This window comes from Phaethon aethereus (assembly GCF_964289735.1).
Source record: "Phaethon aethereus genome assembly, chromosome: 4".
Classification (NCBI taxonomy): domain Eukaryota; kingdom Metazoa; phylum Chordata; class Aves; order Phaethontiformes; family Phaethontidae; genus Phaethon; species Phaethon aethereus.
The window spans coordinates 74,548,099-74,560,360 of NC_138578.1; the positions used below are offsets into that span (position 1 = coordinate 74,548,099).

At 43.9% G+C, this 12,262-nt stretch overlaps 1 protein-coding gene across 1 annotated transcript in view; it reads right to left on the reverse strand.

Moving 5' to 3' along the window:
* HGFAC (HGF activator) overlaps nt 1-8,763 on the reverse strand; it is a gene marked incomplete at both ends in the record, with an annotated part of 45,976 nt that extends 37,213 nt beyond the window's left edge. Inside the window, 3 exons of the mRNA XM_081998922.1 lie at nt 4,387-4,483; nt 7,094-7,148; nt 8,698-8,763. Coding sequence (XP_081855048.1) covers nt 4,387-4,483; nt 7,094-7,148; nt 8,698-8,763 — 218 coding nt within the window. The remainder of the gene's footprint in view (nt 1-4,386; nt 4,484-7,093; nt 7,149-8,697) is intronic.
* Between the last annotated feature and the right edge of the window lie 3,499 nt (nt 8,764-12,262).

Consider the following 12,262-nt stretch of genomic DNA (forward strand, 5'->3'; position numbering starts at 1 on the left):
TCCTATGGAGCATCTGAATAGGCCACACATATTAAGTTTGGTGACCTCAATTATATAAGGTGCACAAAAAAAAAGGTGCTGGGTAGTCTAGTGCAGATTAACTTGACATGTTCTTAAAGAGGCTGTTTTCTCACAGGCATTAAGGCTCATGCGACTCTACTGGGAGTTAATGGAAGTTTCTCTGTGCTCCTTTGGTGGGAAGTGGATCGTGCTTTTTTAAAGGATGGTCTATTAAATCTGAGGATTGAGGTGAGGAGTAAGTTAAAAGTGGTTCTCGGTGGTGTACTGCTTGTGTCATTGTTGGCAAAACCATCTCTGATTGAACACTTTGTCTGTGCCAGCCATGATGGGGAAGAAGAATCCAAACTTTTCTGACTGACTTAATTATTGATTCAGCAGAGTGATGTTACGCTGAGCAGCATGGGAGAGGCAAATGGAAAAGGCCCCGTATATGTCTAAAGGATTCAGGCAAACTGATCATTAGGGGGATGAAAACAATCTATATGCAAATTAATATTCTCTGGAGTCTGTCCAGTAGCAGCCAAGTTCTAAGCAAATGGAGAATTCAATTTTTCCCTTCTTAAATGTTTTTTGTCATCAGAGATCCTGACAGAAGCTTCTTCCAGCAGCTTTCCACAACCCACTGGTCCTCCCACCCAATGCTCTTCACGAGTCCCCTCCTTCCCTATTGCCTCACAGGGATGACAAAAAGGTTGGTCCTCCCCTGTGATGCCAGGCTGACTCCTCAATGCCAGGCTTCTTGCACATTCACATAATCCTTTTACATGTTCTGCCACGTACCTCTCACTGTTTGGGAGAAGCTCAGAGCATCTTCAAAGCTACTTCACTAGTCTCTCTCCTTTTCTTTTTAAAATCTCTTCTTTGCTGGGAGGCTTACCAAAAATCTGATGACATTTTGGCCTCATGGGTTGTTACCCCCAGTAGCCACAGCAACCAAACGGGCTTATTATTTCTTTGTGCTACTTGTAAACGGTCCCACTCTCTAAATTTATGAGATAACAAATGTCTTTACATCAGCCTGTCACACATAATTGTTAATAAAAAAGTGAAAACTTAAAGACACGGATACTGAATTAATTATACCAGAGAAGTCCACTACTAGGAACTGATTTAAACAACGTTTTAAACCCATGCTTGATAAACAACATGGGAATGGATGGACAAGATGGTGTATCGCAGATGAGGCCTAACTGGTTGGCAGGATAAATGGAAAGGGGACTATTTTACCCATCAGAAGCACTGGGGGCCTTAATAATAGGACAGTTTGGAGAGCAAGCAAAGCCTCGGGCCAGAGCCAAACTGGTGGAATGAAAGAGCTCTGACATCACACTTGCTGCTCTCAGCTTGCTCGAGGCCTGGAGGTTCCCTCACACCTTTTTAGGTGTTGTTCTGACCATGAGAGATGGCCAGACTTCTCCTGACAACACCAGAGCAACCACCATCGACACCAGAAAAATCCAGAGCCTGATGCTTGGTGTCTCCTGGCTCACCCCACATGTCCTTCTCCTTTCCAGGACTGGCATAAACTCTCCAGCTTGTAATCTGGCTGGCCAAAAAGCCCTCCTTTGCACTGTTTTCAGTCTGTGGCCAAAGTACCAAATCTTCCTGTTTCCGCAGAAGATGGTGAGATCATGCCCCTCCTGTGCAGACCTAAGTCCACTCTTGCAATCTGGCACAACGGGGACCCACACAGCCAGCACTCAAGCACAAGATAAGGCTTCTCCAGGGTATGAGTCAACACCTTCCAAATCACAGCCAAAATCTCAGCCAAAATCTTCTCCCGCCATTCCTCTTGAGCAGGGTCTTGATGGAACCCATCCCACCATGGGACAGAGGGGCAGGGTGCTGGCTGCTTGGCTGCAAGTCATTTGTTCTCACAGGTGTTCACTGCAGCCCCATTTTGTCTGTCCCTACACTGTTTTGTGTTTCTGGAGGTACCAATGAACTTTAGCTACAGTTCCAGTTAATTTTTTCTCTTCAACACAAAAGACGTTCACACGACACCTTCAGTACCTGGTAAGAGGCCCCTAAATAGGACTTTATCTATGAAAACAGATTATAATTAAAGCAAAATGCAATACAGGATCCTGTTAAAGAAAGTTTGTTATTTGACTACTGCAATTATTTTGTCTTCTTTCCTGTGTTTTTGATAAATATTTATAAAGATACAACTTGTTTGTTGCTCTCAGAGTAAGTATAGAGAGGTTTCTGTGGTCAGGACTCTGATTTATGTTGAAACATTTAACGTTACGAATGGACAAGGTCATGTCTGATTTCTTTCCTCATTTAGCCCTTTGAATCAACACAGTAGCTTTCATAAATGAGATACCCAGTTTTGTATTAAGATAGAGACTGATCTTAAATGCTTTCTGCAGGAGGACTATCTTTTTATTGAACTTAATATGATGGGCTAGCACACAATATGAGTATCATATGTAGTATGAGAAAACATATAATAAAATTAAGGCCAGTTGGAACAGGCTTTGGCTCACACTATAGAGTCCTACCTGTAGTCCTGCCTTGCAATATGACTTGAGAACTAAGGACATGGACTCATTAGGTGCATAATCCAGCACTCTCCTGGTCTGGTCTCCTGGCATTTGCCCCCCAAAAGGCAGGTTGCATCCAGCCTCCCATCATCCCGTCCTTACTAGCAGGCAGGCAGGAGCGGGAAGGACACAAGCCTTGCCCTCACCTGCTGCCTGCCAGGTCCCCTGGGATCAGTTATTCAGTACCCGTCCAGCATGGGCTAGTGCCAAGTCACACGAAATGCACAGAGCAGGTTTCCCAACTGCCATTCAGGGCTCTTTTCCCAGCATCTCTGTGCCTGAAGTCACATGTTATGTTGCTTTTAGCTTATGAAAGAAGAGTAAACACTGGCCAGAAGGTCAGCCATGGGTTGAAATGGTCTGTCAAAACCAAACCGCTCCAGCTGTCCTCCTCCTCATCTCCCCACTTGTAAATGGCTTTTTAAAAATCAGAAGCATAACAGCAAGTTGTCCAAGGTCAGCTCTAAAGTGTGTTCTAACCTTGGATCCCATCCATTCACGGGTTTTTCCACTTTTTTTCCATTTCTGTGGCCTAACTGGCTAAAACCAAATACACAGAGTGTCATATATTAACAAGATCCATCTTAAGCATTGCATGAAATTAAGTGGGCCCAAAAGTAAACTCTTTGGGGCTACAGTTCATCAAAGACAGAGTTCAAACTGGAAAATTATTCCAGTTCCCTTCCTTTAGTTAAGATATTCTCAAATTCTTGTTTCCTTGAGGCTTTCCTTATCTGGATTGTATCTATGGATGTTGGGGAAATTCAGAAGCGGTCTCCTAGCTTGAAGCTCTATGTCTATTTGTGCAAGAAGCTATGTGTTGTACTATTTACATTACACCAGCACTTACACTTAAAACAGATGTGTCATCAGAAAGATGACACAGACCATGAAAAAATTAGACCAGTATAAAAAATGAGAGTTCTGCCCTGCATGGATGAGCAAAATAAACTCTATAAAATATTATCTCCACCCTGAAAACATGCAAGTCTGTGCCTTTCACATAGCTCATCTGTGCATATATTTTCACATTACCGGTACCTATATATTCCCTGCTTTGTTGCCTTTGATATCTGTTAATATATGCCCATTAGATAGGTTTGTCTGCAAAGTTAGTCGTGTTTATTCAGTGCTTGTTGCAGTAGGCTTCCCACCTGACTGCCCCTAAATGAATAATGACTACTTTTAAAAACTTCTGAATACGTAAAATAACCTTTGCCCAAAATAAGGAGACCTGGCCTTAAACACACTAGTAGAACAAATCATTAGCCAACAAGCAGGAGTAATACCTCACCTCTTAGTACTGCACTGTCCAAAAGGGGCCTGGTGCCAAACTGGATAGAAATTAGAGACATGGGAGGGGAAAAACCAATGTTCCTCAAAAATCAGATGGACTCTGCTGCAGCACAAGTGTGGCTCACACAAATCAAACAATTCCTTAACCAAGTGTCATCTCTTACAGGTGTCTGTACCTCTTCTTTCTCCCTCAGCAGAGGGTTTCTATCAGGTCGTTTCATCAGTCCTGCCCTTTCTGTACAAGCTCTTGCCAGTCGTATAAGTTGCAATTCCAATATGAAGGCCAAGGAGGAAAGATTTCTGCAGTTCTTGAGCTTTCTGTGGCCCTGGAGACCCCGCACCTGGGCTCCCTCCCCTCTGAGCACGAGTCTTGACCTCAGGGCCATGACTATAAGGAGAACTGCACGGCTCTCCTTAGGCCCAACATCAAGCTGAAGTTAATTATTCTAAAAACAAGGTTAAAGCACTAAAAGGATTTTCATTTGAACTCTGTCTGCATTTATGAGCAACGTTAACTTACCATTTCTTTCGGGAAAATAGATTTGATAAACACGAGTGATAAAACCTTCCACCGTACCGGAAGGGAAATTTGCATAAATATCCATCCTCAGTAAACACTGAAATACAAGAATAAAAACCTCATCATGCAGCTGAAATCCAACCCACAGGTATATGTATTATATGTTATTATATGAAATTATGAAGCTGGGTATCTTCGAGTTTTTCAACTGTACTTTGAACTCTGTGTCTCTGCAACTTCTAGGGCACGAGAAGAGGCTTAAAATCCTACATAATGACTGAATCAACAAAGATTAATGAGCTCTGCAATAGAATAAAGATCCCAGATCATTTCAGCGCAAAATATATTGCAATTTCTGGTACAGCAAATGCCAATTATATTCATTAATTGTGATTATAATTTCTAATTATGTAGTATTGTAATAGTATATTAAATTGATTTCTGAAGTAGTATCCTTTCAAGGTTCCATATCACATTGTAACATCTGTTTAAAACAATTAAGGCACCAGAGAGTACAAACTGAAATAGAAACAGTCAGGAGAAAGAAGGTTTTGAAGGTTTTAAAGGTTGGGGGAAGACAGATAATTTTGATGCCACCTTCCCTTTGGGATAAGCAGATTCCTTACAAGTGGGACAAATTGGTGGGACTAGCATCTGAAAAGGGAAAGTTTTATGTTTACCACATCAGTGATGGGAGTCTAAGGAAGGGTGGTGGGAGTCTAGGAAGGCTAGTGGGAGTCTCACAGAAAATATCCTTCAAGATGAGCCTTGAGAATGAAGAAGACTGAAGAGAAAAAAGACAATGAAAAGCTCTCAGAGCTTATTTAACCATTAAAATAAAAGCAATCATTTCTGAGAGCCAGGAGTGTGAATGAGCAGCCAGCCACTGTGGTAAGAGAGAAATGGGGCGTACAACCAAGCAGCACAGTGCATTTCCATTTCTCAGTGACAATGTACGACTGCTCCTTGTCCTGAGCTTACCCCTTCCATGAAGGCTGGGGCTCCTGCACACAGTTGTGATATCTCTTAACCCTCACAAGCCTACACTCATCATCTTAAATTGCTGCTGAGACTGGTTATCAGCATTATCATAGAATAACAGAATCATAGAATCATAGAATAGTTTGTGTTGGAAGGGACATTCAAAGGAAATCTGGTCCAACCCCCCTGCAATGAGCAGGGACATCTTCAATTAGAGCAGGTTGCTCAGAGCCCCGTCCAACCTGACCTGGGATGTTTCCAGGGATGGGGCATCTACCACCTCTCTGGGCAGCCTGTGCCAGTGTCTCACCACCCTCATTGTGAAACATTTCTTCCTTAGGCCTAGTCTAAATCTACCCTCTTTTAGTTTAAAACCATTACCGCTTGTCCTATCGCTACAGGCCCTGCTAAAAGATCTGCCCCCATCTTTCTTATAAGCCCCCTGGAAGTACTGGAAGCTGCAACAAGGTCTCCCTGGAGCCTTCTCTTCTCCAGGTTGAACAACCCCAACTCTCTCAGCCTGTCCTCACAGGAGAGGTGTACCACCCCTCTGATGATTTCTGTGGCCTCCTCTGGACCTGCTCCAGCAGGTCCATGTCTTTCCTGTGCTGAGGGCTCCAGAGCTGGACGCAGCACTGCAGGGGGGTCTCAGCAGAGCGGAGCAGAGGGGCAGAATCCCCTCCCTCAACCTGCTGGACATGCTGTTTTGGATGCAGCCCAGGATACAGTAAACCTAGTCTGGTTGAAGATGTCCCTGCTCATTGCAAGGGGGGTTGGACTAGATGACCTTAAAAGGTCCCTTCCAATCCAAAGATTCTATGATTCGATATCCAGCTTTTCATCCACAATTTTTTTCTATTATGGAAAAAATAACCCATCCTTGTGGTCCAAACCCTTCCAAACCAGTTGGAATTGTGGTCAGTCTATCTGCTCTAACTGTCCCCTTATCTGTGAATGCGAAACACCTATTGCCAGTCCTTCTGCTATCCCTTTTACAAGCCTGGGTTTCATTGTCAGAACTAATTAGAGCAAATGTTCAGATATTTACATTCTCTGTCTGATACCTGCCATTATAAGCATTTATGGGAATTGTGAAAATACATCCATTCAGGAGACATATTGCATCCCAAAGGTCATTAAAGACTGTTCTAAGCTATAAAGGCACCACTAATGGCCCGATTCATGTAATCCTTAACAGCAAAAGCACTGAACAACAAAAGCTTTAAAAATGGAAGTCTGCAATGCCCGCACACATCCAGGATGTCTGATTAAACAACCGAAGGTGCCATCAAAACAAATGCAGCCCAGCAAATTGCATGGGGCTCAAACCCTTCTCTCACAGAGAGATCAAGGGCTGTGGTAGAAATTTAACCTATGTATATAAAGAGTTTATGTGCTTTAAAGTCACAGGGAAGACGCAGTTCTGATTAAAATAAAAGGAGTTGCACATGCCGTACCATGTTGTGAGTGAATATAAGCCACGCCAGCTCAGACAAACTAAAATCCCATCAGCACCTTCCCATTTATCTGCGTCTGAAAGAAAATTAGCTGAGATTCCTGAACTAATCCCAAATTCCCCTCTACACAGGAATTAATATTGGCATAACCATGCCATAATCCTTATTCATGTTGAAACAAAGACAGGCTTACTACTGACTTGCACAGCATGGATACAGACAGGCAGATCATTCTTACTGTCATGAAACTATTGGATTTGACTTTGTACCTTGTGGGCGAGTGAACCCATGTTTTGAGCCTCTTCCTGCCCCAGATTTGTAGTGCTACAAAGAGAAAAAAAGAATGTGGATTGGAGACACAAATTCACTCTGGGAACCATCCTGTACAAACAAACGTGCTTTCCAGGGTGCCCTGAAATTGTGTTTCTCCCAGTGCTTCTGCAAAGATCTCATTATTTGTGTGTGATTTTTTCTGGGGAACAGTCTGGTGAAAAAGGGCAGATAAACACTGGCTTGTGAAAAGTCCCTGTTAAACCAGGAAAACACAGCACAGCATAAAAAAGGCCAAAGCGCTGCTCCTTTATATCCTTCTACTGCCAAGGGACACATCTCCGATTTCTCTCGGCAGGAAGAACTGGGGCCAGTTCATGTTACAAGTAATATCCCAGCATTTGACTTTTCCTGCCACTTAGCTGTATCCCCCAGAGCATTAGTTAAAAAAGCAACCTCTACTTTATTTGGGTTTGCCGACCAGCAAGCAAAGAGGACTAGGCTGAGCTGATTTTAAGCCACAGGAAATAATAAAAAATGGCAATATACATAAAGGAGTGCTGCTGCCACCAAAGGTGCTGACAGCTGAACTATAGCGAAATAAAAATATCACAAAAGCAGTCAAAGAAGCATCACATCATGAACATAGAACTGGATAAGGGACATCATAACAAGTCAGGGATAAGACAAAGCTGTTGCTAAGATATATATAGGGAGCGCTTGAAGAGTTCTGAGGAAGAAATGGGTTTTGTGCTCTACACTGACTCTGCCAGCACTGAGCAGTCTCCAACGGCTTCAGCCAGGGCTGATCTTTTCCTACACACCGTGAATATTCCTCTCTGCTCCCACCTGCAATAACTACGGAGATACTTCCGTACTACTTCACTGGGATAGTTAGGATTATAGCATCACCTAAGTATATCTGAGCTAGTTGTAACCTAACTAGTGAAACAGGGCTAATCATAAAGCCACACGACTGAGGGTTCGGGCTATTCGCTGCGCTGCTAGTCCGCGGTGGATGCCAGGCCGTGGTGGGCTTTAAGCAAACTAGCAACATCAAACCATCATCGCCACGTTCAGCAGTGCTGTAGGTGCCTTGCAGACATACCCCAAAAAAGACACAAAGCACATGATGAAAACACTGAAGGGCAAGGCACAAAGACAGGGAGAGGTCTGAAAAGGAGGAGATGGTTACCTAAGCTGGCATGTTCAGTTACCAGGTAGCAGTAAAGTCTGGTGGGTAGCACTTCTCCTTCCACGCTACTGCAGGTACCTGCTTGTGTCAACACATTTCTGAGATGCATTTTCAAAGTATTGCAATTTGTGTAGTCCTTCCTCCCCTCCCATTCTTCCTCTCTAGCAGGGCATGGATGTAAGCAATTTCTTTCAATGCAGCTATGTATGGGACCAGCTATCCTACAGGCCCGCCGCTTAGTCAGCACTGCTGTGAGCCTTCATCTAGCAAATCCCTCTTGTTTTTCATTTGGAGCGCTCTTCCTTTCGGCCTGGTCAGCGGCTTCACTTATCCAACCCCAAGGCAAAATTGTCCTGCCAGCCAGCACGTAGGTGATCCACCACTCCAAAATAGAAGAATCAGACTTACCATCCTTGCACAGTCACTGCTCAGAGTCAGAGCCAAGACAACAGTGAAAGGAGCACAGACTTTCATCTTTGCTCTCCTCTGACAAAGATTTTGCCTGGCAGAGGGAAACTTCCACGGCTGGGCTGGAGCGGGAGGGTGAATCAGCAACGAGCTTTCGCAAGGGACTACGATTTACTTGACTTTAGGGTATTTTACTTTTCGAAGCAAGCAGAGTTGTTATCGTTGTTAATCATTAATGTCTTTGTGGGTAGATGGGAATGCCATGTAGTGAGATACTCTCCCTAAACCACAGAGAGTGAAGAGTTTACAAAGTGCCTGACCCTCGGAGATGGTCGTTGGTGTACTCAGCAAGCTTTTAAGAGCAGCTCCAGAGAAGTTGATCCAATCTTGCCTGTAATCAGAGATGATTTACCATCCCGGCATTTCCCGTCTCTTTCCCTTCAGGAGCTAATTAAAAGCATAGTATAGCAATAAAAAGGAGCTCCAAGCAAGCCCACTCAGGAGATGACATTACATTGCAAAATACGGACCAGATCAATGCCAATATCAGACACAAAAATTACTCATTAACAGATGGTTACCTGCCCAGCCGTGACTTACAACAGCAGCCTTTCAGCAACAGACTGGGAAAATGAAAAAGAAAATAGACATTACTCTGACAAAACGTTTTGCGTACCAAAAAGCTCCCTTCCACAGCCACCTGAGCAAAGCCACCTCTGTCTTGTAAGTCCTTGGCTGCGATAGCTGCACTGCAGAAGCATTTCTAATAGGGATGCAGAGAGTATTGTTAAAACTAAGATTTCACCACTGGAGTCTATTTCAGCCCCACCTTGCCCCACAACCGAAATCCACAGGTTTGGCTGGTACAACTGTGTCTATGCTTGAGGCTTTTGCCAGCCTTGCCCTGTCAATCAGGGACCACACCTCTTCACACCCAAAATCCCGAGAGCCACAACAACAGAAAGAATACCATAGTCCTTGCTTAAGTTGTGCGCTATCCTTTGAAGTTTTACCAGCAGAGCTATGGAAGGGATGTGATTTATTTTTTTTTATTAACCCAACAAGACCATGGCAGTAGGGCCCAGTGGTGCAACGGAGCTACCCCAGCACAATTTTGCCCTGATGGTTTATAATGTTGGAGGGGATTTCCACTGGCTGTGCTATCACGCTGCTGTGTCTGCCATCGCAGTAATAGCTCTTGTTGGTACAATTATGCATATATAGGTTTATGGACAAAACTTTCCTACTGTTGGCAAAGCTTGGAACAGCAGGAACAAGGCAAATTTCCCAAAATCCAGCAAAGAGCAAAAAAGCAGGAAAAACGTCTTTGCCTCTATGTGTTGTTTTCTGCCTGAAGATTTGAAGTAAATAAAGCTTCAGAATAGATTTGTGGAATAGACCTTCTTATTTTCACGCAGTTCAAACATGGAAATAGGATGTAGAGACAGTGTGATCTGCCTGGGCACACCTGGCAAAGCTGGAGCATAGACTTCCACTTCCTACCCTCATTCTTGACTTTGGCCATCATGCTTCAAATTAGTAATGCCTATACAACGGCTTGTAGACATCTTCTTACCATCCAGGCTACGGAATTTGTGCAAAGAAAGTAAAAAAAGCCATCAGCTGCTATTCCATTCAGAGTTACCAAAAGCTCTGCAGAAAGAGAGTGGGAGAGCGAGGACTGGACAGCGAGGGGAGGAGGAAGCTGCAGAAATACCATCTTCCACCCATTTCCAGAATAAAAACCATCCACTTCCAGGACAAGAAACATACCCTTTTGTGACCAAGGCAGGTTGTAGGAAAGCATTTTCCCATACTTAAAAGTAAGAAAACAGAAAAGCAAGAATGCATTCTGTGCCTGCGTGTCTGCTCCTGGTTGCCGTAGTTCATAGGCACTGAACTACAAGCAAGAGTTGCAGAGTGTCTTTCTGGGGAGTCACAACTCTAAGCTTTTAGCTCAAACCCATTCCTCAACATAAGAAAAAGGAAGAAGAACCAACACCAGGAGCCACTTCAACTGATAGGACAGTGCTGACACAAAGCAAAAGGAAAAGACATCAAAGTTAGGACTTGCAACCGCTGCCAGAGAAGCACCAGCATATAATGGGAATTACCCCTTAGTAAGGTCTGAATAACGACCAAACAGTGATTTCAGGGTTCAGACAGACATGAATCATTAAAAATCCCTAAGTACTACATGTGTGCTCCCTGCGTTGGTTCAGCAGAGAGGTGTCTGAACAGGTATTAATGGCCATAGAGAAAAGGCAGAATTTGAGGTGTGTTTATCTGTAAATTATGTTAAATGATCAGTGACTCAGCTATTTGTAACCAGAATAAAGTCTGCCTGCTTTCATCCAGCTTTTTGTAGAATTGGTAAAAATTAAGTATGCCACTTTTTTTTTTTTTGAGAAACGTTGTATCTCATCAGCAATAAACTACTCAGAAAACTGAAGATTCAGTTTTTATCCTGAATTCTTATAAACTTCACAGGGCTTTGGGTACTTGGGATTTCATATGGGTGAAGAATACGGTCTTGGCTGCAGATGTTTGTGTGTCATCTTGTGAAGTTTTTGGCCATGAGCAGCGCAAGAAGGGTGCATGGAGGGACAGTTGGGGAACAAACCTGGGGAAAGACAGTTGAGATGCAGGAATCTCCAGCACTGGTCTGTTTTTACGCCATTCCAGACAGAGCCATCCAGCAGCACAGTCCTGGGTGAGCTGGGAACGATCCCAAAGGCAGCGAGGCACCAAGCAGGGAGGCCATCCCTTACCCTAAGGTGTTCACGTCTGACTCCGCAGCATCCAGAATCCAGATGCACAGAGCTTCAAATGTGAAGATAATAAAAATGTGGAAAAAATAAACAGCACAGATCTTAGGGAGTTTCAGCAAGCGTAACCTTTTTTATTTACTCATGCACACTGGTGCCGTAACCACTGGTGCTCAGCTGGCTTACAGGAACTGCACCTAACCTCAGGAACGGACTAACCAGAGACGAAGGCAGAACCGGAGCAAAGCAGCCAGCCACCTCCTCAGCACGCAGCGCGTCGAATGGTCCCTGCCCACGGCAGCCCTCTGCCAAAGACCAAAGAGCCACTCTCACGTTCAGGTGTCACCAGATTACACGCTGCTAAGACCCTCGGGGATGCCTACCGCGAGAGAAACGTCTTCTGCTGTAGGGAGGAGATGCTGTTTGGTTTGTATCGCTGCAGCTGAGAACCCACTCGCCTGCGATACCCGGGGCACCGCGCCAAAACCATCGCCCCATGGGTCAGGCTGATGAGCCCACAGAGCTGCTCTCCTTAACCTTCTCAAATCGATTCATCTGTGACTCATTATTTCCAGCGTACGGCAGGAAACTTTCCATAAAGGGAGAAAACAGTCAGGTGTGTACAGAGCAAATACCGTAACAACAAGAAAAACAATGAAGATATGGAAACAATCCATATGGCATTCAAGATAAAGTCCCTAACATTAGATTTTAGACTTCAGTTAGCGCCCATTTCAAATGAGGCTCTGTAAAACACTAAATAAATATAAATGCAAATGGAAATGTAAATATATAAA